At 43.3% G+C, this 9,350-nt stretch overlaps 1 protein-coding gene across 1 annotated transcript in view; it reads left to right on the top strand.

The window, feature by feature from the left end:
- Positions 1 to 466: 466 nt before the first annotated feature.
- ERICH1 (glutamate rich 1) overlaps positions 467 to 9,350 on the top strand; it is a 65,797-nt gene continuing 56,913 nt past the window's right edge. The window contains exon 1 of the mRNA XM_030945227.1: positions 467 to 491. Within this exon, the coding sequence (XP_030801087.1) occupies positions 470 to 491 (22 nt within the window). The 5' untranslated portion in view covers positions 467 to 469. The remainder of the gene's footprint in view (positions 492 to 9,350) is intronic.

Here is a 9,350-nt window from a genome sequence, read left to right as displayed (position 1 = left end):
CCCTCCCTACCTCCGTCCCTACCTTTTTCAGCGCTGACATTCTAGTGCATTATTAACGCGGCGGGTGCGGGCTGCGGCGGGTCGGGATTAAGGGAGACGCCGGGGCGGGAGCAGCGGCGCGCGCCCAGCGTCCCCCGGCGCCGCTCACCCGCCGGGGCCGCCGCGCGCCGCTCGCCCGCCCTCCGCGCGCCGCTCCCCCCGCCCCTCGCGCCCCGCGCGCGCCTCGCCCTCGCTCCCGAGCGCGCGGCACGGGCGCCCCGCCGGCTCTGCGCAGCCGCGCGCCCCTGCCGGAGCCCGCGGGCGTCGCGCCCGCTGAGGCGGGGCGGGGCGGGGCCAACGCGCGGCGCGGGGACGCCCTCCCGGAGCCCCGCCAATGGCAGCGCCCGGCGCCGGGACCGACAGCTGCGGCGGCCAACGGGAAGGGGAGCGGCTCGGGGCCGCGGGGGTGTCTCGGAGGGGCCGTGGGGCCATGGCTGGGAGCAGGAGGAGCGGTGAGTCTGTGCCGTGAGGGGTGGTCGGTCCCGCCGTGCTGCCGCCGGGGCTGGTGTCGGAGGGAGCCGGGGCGCGGCGGTGACGACCCCGGGTGCGGCTGCCCTCAGGCGCCCTCAGCCGCGGTGTGTTCCGGCCCGGGCGCGCCGCGCTGCCGCCGCGGGACTCGCTGGTTCCGCTGCTCGGCGCCCTTCCCGCGGGGGAAGGCCGTGAGAAGCCGAGCGAGCCCGGCAGCAGGGAAGGCGGGCGGACAAAAGTGGTCTCAGCGGAGCCTGCCCGCCGCACAGGCGCGGCTCTGGGTGCGCGGGGCCGCGGGGACTCCGGGGCTGAGCCCTCCCGACCTCCTGTCCAGCCGCTCCGGCTCGGAGGGGCTGGGACGGGTTCTATTGCCGAGTGTTCCTGCCTGGGGGTAGGGAGAGAGTAAATACAATTTACTTCTGTAATCACAGAGTATTTTAAGATGACTCATTTTTTCCTCAATACGCACATACATGCGTGTTTACTTGTTAGTGACCCTCTATTTCGCCTTAAAGTGACTTAGCTCACTTCTGAAATAACTGTGGTACTGTGCTTGCAAAGAATACGAGAAAAGCCTTCTGCTATCCAAGCACAGCTTCAGTCTGTTCTGTTTATCTGAATGTTTTATAAGACATGACACAGGAAGAACGCAATAATCAAAATACAGGTGTTCCATAATTAATATCTCGTTCTTAAGGGGTGTCGAGTAGAGCTGAGCTGTGCGAGAGCTGAACGCTTTGCATCGTGTGCTTGGCTTTTGCGTTTTCACACAGTTCCAGCATCCTGAAACTGGAATACTTCGTGGGAGGAAACCAATTTGAGAGTGGAACTGGTCACTAGAGTTAATGTCTAAGCCGTTTGCTGACGGACTGCCAGTAGAGATCGTTTGAAGGAGGTTTAAATACACAGTGGTGTTCTCTGTGGTTTAGGTGCAGATTCGTTGTGAGGAAGGGAGAAGGAATCAGTGTTTTGCTTCTACGCTTTGGGGATGTGAATTACAAATTGATGTTTTCTGGAAGAAAGTGAATTAGGAAGAGTGAGTTCATGCGCTTGTGAATGAATGCATGGCTCTAGAGCTGAGAATGGGAGAGAACTGAATTCTAAAGCTCTCAAATTGTTTAAAACTGAAGGTCAGATAAAGAGCTGCTTGTTTTGGTAGCCTGTCAGAGAAAGCTAAAATGATCATGCTGAGTGTCTGACTTTACTGTGTAAAGTTGGAAATCGTTCCTATTTTATTCAGCCACTCTAAGGAGCCTTGACTTTAGATTGGGAGGAAAATACAGTGAGAAATACAAGGATGTCACATGCTCCCGTGGGAAGGAAATAAAAAAAAACTAGAAGAGTTTAAAACCTCATCTGATCAGCCTCTGCAGCCCATAGCATACATGAAAACTGTTGACTTTCTGTTGTGAAACAATATGTATTTTTGAAAGGACAGGTGTCCTGTAAAAGAGCTGAGAAAGAAGGTTTAGCTGCTTCCCTTTAAGGTTAATTTTGCTGGCTTTTTGTAAGAGCCTGTTGAAATGCTGAAGACAGATTTTTGTCTGCATTACAATAGAACAGCAAAGCTTTTTATTTTGTTGGGAACTGAGCCATAATACAGAATAAATGGGATGGTCAACAGCTTGTGGGTCATGGGTCTAATTGTCAGTGAAGAGAATCTAAATAGTGAAAAAGCCAGGAGAGCAGGTAAGTGAAATGCACTTCACTCTGTCAGGAACAGGTGAGACAGGAGTAGTTGAGAAAGTGCATTTTTTTCTTTTAGTTTTTGTGGAGCTTTTTGTTTTTTACTTGCTCGTGTACCAGTGATTTGTGACAGGGCTAGAGGTACTACGGCTGTCATTCTGTGTGTTATCAACACGGTATTGATCCTGTCTGGGACAGCTGAGCTCCCAATTTGTTGCTGTTAAACTTTGACAATTGCATCTTGAAGGCTTTAGTCATCATTCTTGGAAGTTTGTGCCACCCCAAAATAACACTTCCATGAAGGGCTATATAGAGAGTGATGTTCCAGCTGCTGAAGGGTAGAGTTAAGGTATTGATGCAGGTGTAGTGTACATTATTGATATAATTGCTACTAAAAAGTGATAGAAAAGTTGTGCAGTACAAGGAATGATCTAGTGGGACAACAGGAGGCTTCCTATTGGGGAGATTAAACTGGAAAGGAAATGTGGATACTTGATAGACATGAGTGACAAATAGTTTAAAATAGAGAATATTGCTTCAAGGAGTGCTCTTTTTGTCTCTCAGGTGACTTGGGGCAGACATATGATGGTCATTGAAATGAGATTGCACTTCCTTAGTTTTGGGTTTTTTTTTTTTGTTTTCCTGGGGTTTGTTTTAAATGGCTATATCACATATTAAACATCTTCATTCTTACAGAAGAGCACACCATTTCTTCCCTTTTTCTAGTTTCAGAGAAACATTGATTTTTTTTAGAGATCTTGAAGTTATTCAAATCCTTTCTTATTTTTATTCAAACTCAACATAATTTTTGGCAAATACTTTGATGTTATACTGGGAAAAAAAGATAGTCACCTTTTTTTATAGTAAGCATGTTTTCTTTCATCATATATTTTTCATATATATAGTGATATATATATATCATATATACTATATATATATATAGTATAAGGGCAATATTAATGGTAAATGGAGTTTGATGCCTGACATTATTTTTTTTCCTTCTTTGAGAAGTATCTTGCTCCCCCCCCCAAATGTGACCAAAGATTTATTACAGCATACCAAGATGTAAATTCTATCTGGATTGTAGTTGGCTAAATTACAAATAGCTGGGGTTTTTGTGATGAAATGTAGAAGCTACACTAGACTAAGTGTACTTGACTTTGCCATTGAAACCTTTTATGGAAGGGGGGAAAAAAAGTTTTGTTGCTGACCTTGGTGTTATGCCTGGATGAGAAATGCAGTCAAGGAGAAAGGCCAAAAAGGTAGTGAAAGAAGCAGAAATGATACACCCAATGGCCTTCTGTTTAGAAAGTCTGCAAGGGGAGCACATGCTCACAGAGGACAGAGCCTGACATGATGTGTCTTTAGGGTTCTGTGTTTTGTGTGGGTGGCTGTTTGGGGTTTTGGGTTTTTTTCAGGAGATGGATTGTGTTGGTGTAGGGCTGGTTTGTTCTTAGGAAGTTCGAGCAATTCTTACGTACTTGGCATTGAGATAGGATGGTCCACAAGGGTAGGTGGGACTGTTTAAACATGCTAGGGAGTAATCATGTTTAGGAGCAGGTGTATGAATCTGTGTTATTTAGTAAAAGTGGTGGAGGTGGTGGTGTGTGCCATTAAGGTGTGTCTGTTTGTAGTTATTTTGCCTTTTTAAACATTCAGCGTGTAATGCTTTTCACTCAACGCTAGGTTTGCCCTTGTTGTAACATAGATTTCTGGAATCTATCACCTCAGAGCAAAGCTGCTCACATACTCACCTGCTACTGGGATGAGGGAAAGAATCAGAAAAGTGAGAAAACTCACTTGGTTGAGACAAAGTCAGTTTAATAGGCAAACCAAAATCCACACAAGCAAAACAAAAGAAGGAATTCATTCACCACTTCCCATGGGCTGGCAGGTGTTTAGCCTCCCCCAGAAAAGCAGCGCTCCTTTACCTGTAATGGTGATTTGGGAGAACAGACATTATCACTCTGAGCATTCCCCCTTCCTTCTTTCCTCCAGCTTTATATCTGAGCATGTCAACATAGGGTTTGGCATATCCCTTGAGTCAGCTGCTCCAGGTGTGTCCCCTCTCAATTCCTGGTGCACCTCCAGCCTTCTTCACTGGTGGGGTAGGTAACAGAAAGGGCCTTAAGACTGCTCAGCAATAACGAAATCATCCTTGTATTATCAACCCTGTTTCAGCACAAATCCAAAATACAGCCCCCTACCAGCTACTGTGGAGAAAATTAACTCCATCCCAGCCAAAGCCAGCACAGATTGTTATGGCAATATGTGGTTTCTTATGTTTCCAGTTGTTTTTAGTTCAAAAGGTTGAAAACTGTTCTCAAGAAGTTTGGATTTTTGTGGGTTGGTTAATGACTTAAAGTAAAACTCCATATATGTCTAGAAAGAAAAGAAAAATTCAGCTGCATTGGAACTTCTAGAACTTTTTTGTGATGGGATGTTTGGTGCAATATTGATTTCTATGTGTATTTGATATGCTTGCAGAAGTTGCTTGATTTTGTTATGATCAAATGTTGAAATCACTGCAAAAGGTGATATATTTACTCTTTGAAGAAAGCTATGTAGAAATTCAGTTGATCTATGTTTTATATGATATGACCTTATGAAGATTTCTTTTGAATAATACTTAATGCACAAAGCTGTTGGACTTTTCTTTGTGTTTAGTGATACTACACCTGCCAATTTCATGGTTTGATTTTTAAATACTGGTATCTTGACCTTCATTTTAGCTTGCTTCTTCTTATGTGAAACTGCCTGTTTAAAATTTGCAAATTTTTTTCTCTTCAGTAATCTGAAGTCAGAGTGAATTGTGGGTTTTTTGTGTTTTGCTTTTTGATTTTTACTGTTTTTAGCTATTTTGATGTCTTTTTTCCATATTACTATTATCATTTACCGTAACATTTAACTTTAGCCAATGTGTGGCATAGTTCCATCTTCACTTTTAGCCATATGCTCTTTGCATCCAGATCTAGAGTGAAGTAAGATTTAAACTTTCTGAAACTTTACACCTGTGTTGGCCTCAGATTGGTCTCTGAGCAGTGATAAGTGCGCAGCCTTTCCCCTTCCCTCTCCCAAATCTGTCTAGAAGAGAGAGGAAAAAAGTCTCATAGAATTACAGAGTACACTGAGTTGGAAGGGAGCACAGGAATCATTGGAGTCTTGTTCCTGTCCCTGCACAGCACCATCTCCAAGAATCACACATGTGCCCAAGAGCACTGTCCAAATGCTTCTTGAGCTCTCTCAGGCTTGGTGCTGTGGCCACTTCCCTGGGGAGCCTGTTCCAGTGCCCAAACACCCTCTGGGTAAAGAACATTTTCCTGATATCCAACCTAAACCTCCCCTGAAGTTTAGGGCCATTCCCTCAGGTCCTGTCACTGTCACCACAGAGAAGAGATCAGGGTCTGTCTTTCTCTTCCCCTCACAAGAAGCTGTAATTGCATTGAGGTCTCCCCTCAGTCTGCTCCAGACTGAACAGACCAAGTGCCCTCAGCCCCTCCTCATACAGCTTCACCTCAAGGCCCTTCACCATCTTTGTAGGTCTCTTTTGGGTGCTCTCTAGCTGCTCTGTATATTTCTTATATTGTAGCACTCAAAACAGCACACAGGATTTGAGATGGGGCTGCAGCAGCACAGAGTGGGACAATCCCTTCCCTTGCCCAAGTGTGCCTGATGCCCTCTGGAACACAGTGGGCCCTCCTGGCTGCCAGGGCACTGCTGACAGTCTTGTGCAGCTGTAGTTTACAGTTGGCTCAACTCAGTGGCCAGAATTATGATTATTATAATAATAATACCAAAGTTGAGCTTTGGTTAGGTGGTGTGAGATATCTTTAGATGTTTTCAGTGAGGTGTGTTTGATTGTGCAAGTAAGAAAAAGATAATGGTGCAGTATGAGAAACATATTTTTAAGTTTTGTAGAAGACAGATAGTATGCACAAATTGAAACCATATTGAAGATGCTCTGTTTTCCCAGGACTGCAGTAGCAACACACACTTTGCAGGTTTCACTACAAGGCAGATGAGGTTTTTGGGAACAGCAGAGCAGAATCCTGGTATTCTCATTGTGAACTTCTGATCATCCTCATCATGTCAACTTTAATAGATGTCTAGGATCTTGTGGCTGTAATTAAGGTAGCTTCTTATCATCTTTGTCATGTCAAGTTTATTTGATGTCTAGGAGCTTGTGGCTGCAATTAAGGTGGCCTACTGACAGATCTCTAAAAGCTTTGTTGAGACAGGATAGCACGATCTATTAGTCAGCTTCTTGTTGAACTACGCACTCATGTAGAATTTGCTGACAGATCTAACACCAGTCTTACTGATTTGAAACTGCAATGTGACAGGGCCTGTGTTTGGTCTAGCTGAATAAGTTTCTTTTAAGCTAAGAAGAGAAAATAAATGTTGGCTTTTTCTAGCAATAAGTTACTGGTTTGTATCCACAATTGCTATGAACTGCGTTGGTCTGGAGGCTCACAGGTCAGTCTCTCTTTGTAATAACTGCTTAATTTAGGTGACTGCATAGATATGGTGTGTTTAACCACTATATTCTTTTCCTCTCCTACCTTTCAATCTTCCTGATATATGCCATATACTTAACTTTTGAACAGCTGCAGCTTATTTATCTCACAGGCAGGAGAATTCTATATTACTGAATTTTAGATAACAAAGTGGGTTTCCATGTGCTACAAAAAGTAATGCTAAATAAAAAGATAAATGGAGACATTTTATCAACTACTACTTTAGAGCACAAAAATGGATTTTTTTTCGCCATTGTGGTTCTCGAACTTGTAATAAAGAATATGACAGGTGTAAAATTAGGGCAATTAGCATCTGATTTTTTTTAGCTAATGGGATGTTGAAGACTAATAGATGCTGTTTCAGTGAGAATAATGTCAGTGGTCTTGAGACAAACCCTGATATCGTGAAGTTACTATTACACACTAGGTATAAAATGATAGCTTCTGTTTCTTGTGCAGCTCCCTGTGACCTTTTGGTTAACAGCCATACTGAGCTGTAGCTGATACCTAGTAGTTCAAGCACAGAATTCTTGGACCTTGGATACAACTAAATCCTTCCATTATTTCATTCCCAAATAGTACATGTGGGTTCTTTTCACCATTAAATATGTAATAATAGCTGTAGGTGTTAAAATCATCTGTTATATGTAATGTCAGTGAAACCAATTGTAACCTTGTAAAGAGGACCATTGCCACCTTGTGTAGACATCCTGTGAAGAAATCTACAAATTTTTCTCTGTCACTAAAGTTTTGTGAGTCTTGTAAAACTAAAAGATTGTCTGAGGAACTAGTCAAGTTTAAAATAATCAGCTTGTGATATCAGCATTTCACCATGGTGTTTCTACTCAGTCTCAGTTTTGGAGTTCAAAAGACAAAGCCAGGAGAACCACACAGCAACCAAGCAACATCATAGCTTGGGAGAAATGGGATGAACAACCTTTGTTCAAAAAAAAGAGCCCTCTTGACAAAGGCAGGTAGTTAAAAGTAAGGTGTATGAGGCTGAGAGACTGCTTTCTGGGCCAAAAGAGACTTCAGAATCAAGGTTTCTAACCTGTAGGGAAATCTCCAGTGGGAAATATGGTGCATGGTTCGTATGTAATGTAGGATTCCTTAACCTAGTAAGGAGAGGAAGAAAAAGTACTGAGAACAGTCAAGTTTTTCAAATCTAAATAGCAAACATGGTCTGTGTGTATGTGTCGTATGCCAAAGGTACTAGAAAAACCCTGGTATGAATTATGGAGCTCCTCTAGAGTCTTTTGAAGTGTATTAAAAGTATTACGGTGCAAGTTTTTGGGTCTCAGTGTAGGTAGGTGTGTAGAAGTACTTCTCCCAGTCATTCAGACAAGATGGACTAGTACATTTTCTGGCGTTGAAATGCAAGTGAATTCTATCCTGAAATATGAAGCTGAAAAATTACTTGGTGTCTTCCTCAAGAAAGCATGTCATAAAATAGCAGTGCTGTTTGGAAGGAAAGACTATAAATTTGTAGAAAGATGCATTTTATCTGAAGTATGGAGACTGAAGATGTAGACGATGATCTGCAGAATGGCCCCCTCTTTGACTAAACACAAGATCTTGTAAACTGTTAGCTTCTATGCTTGTCTGCAAGTGCCTCTTGAAAGAGACAGTCAGCTTCAGCCTGAATTTTCTGCTGCAGATCTTGCAGTCCTTGCTTTTTTATCCTTTTTTTATCCTTTAGCTGCTGTTGTAAGAGCCTGTTACCATAGCTTCGCCTGCAGGATAAGGACTGCTTGCAGACTGGGAACACAAAGCAAAATACTGTACCAGTTCCTGTGTACAAAAAACTGTACTTTGATCACAGCTAGGATTCCACATATTTCACTATTTTTCCCCAGTTGGAAAGATCAATTCTGTTATTCCCATGATACTGCTACAGTGCTTCCTTTGGTTTGCATGCACTATCCATGGTGAAATGGAAATACGTCACTCCTGGCAAAACTGACCTTGCTGATAGAAGAAAATCACATTTTCTGTTTCTTTCTCCTGAGTTGAACAAGAGCATCCCATCTTAGATGTTAGATACACCTTTTAGATGATCTGAACTGTCAAGCTACACAGAATGTAATTGCATGTCACTGCATTGTTCTTTTTCCCATATCTCTGCATGGCTCTAATGTTTTTGGTAAAAATGAGGGGGAGTGGGGAAATGATACCCTCTTCAGCTGCCACGGAATGTTTTGTAATGGTTGATTACTCTCTTCCTTAGCTATTCATTTCCCTCAGGACTAGAATATGCTGTGCATACACACAAGCTCTCTTGACTTAATTCAAGCCTTTGGTCTCTGCCATTTCTAGCAATGGTTTGGGGTCTTTGAGCTTTCAGCTGTTTCCTTTTTGTTTTGTTTGTGCAGTTTTGGCTGTGGGGCTTGATGATTGGAGGTTTTGTTTTTTCCAAGGTCAGTGTGTGTGTGTGTGTGTGTGTGTGTGTGTGTCTTTTGCTTGTTTTGGGAAGTTAAAGTCAAGGTTAAAAAATTTAGTTATCCTTGGAGGTTCTGTGTATTGATTTTCATTTACTCTAACAGGGCCTGTACTCAGTGCACCATCATCTCTACTAAGTACATCTTGGGCACTCAGAGCTCATTGGCAGAACTGGTGTCTTATGGACGTTGAGGTCTCTGG

This window comes from Camarhynchus parvulus, chromosome 3 (genome assembly GCF_901933205.1).
Source record: "Camarhynchus parvulus chromosome 3, STF_HiC, whole genome shotgun sequence".
NCBI lineage: Eukaryota > Metazoa > Chordata > Aves > Passeriformes > Thraupidae > Camarhynchus > Camarhynchus parvulus.
Note: the sequence above shows the minus strand (reverse complement) of the source record. Positions and strands in the feature narration are given on the sequence as shown.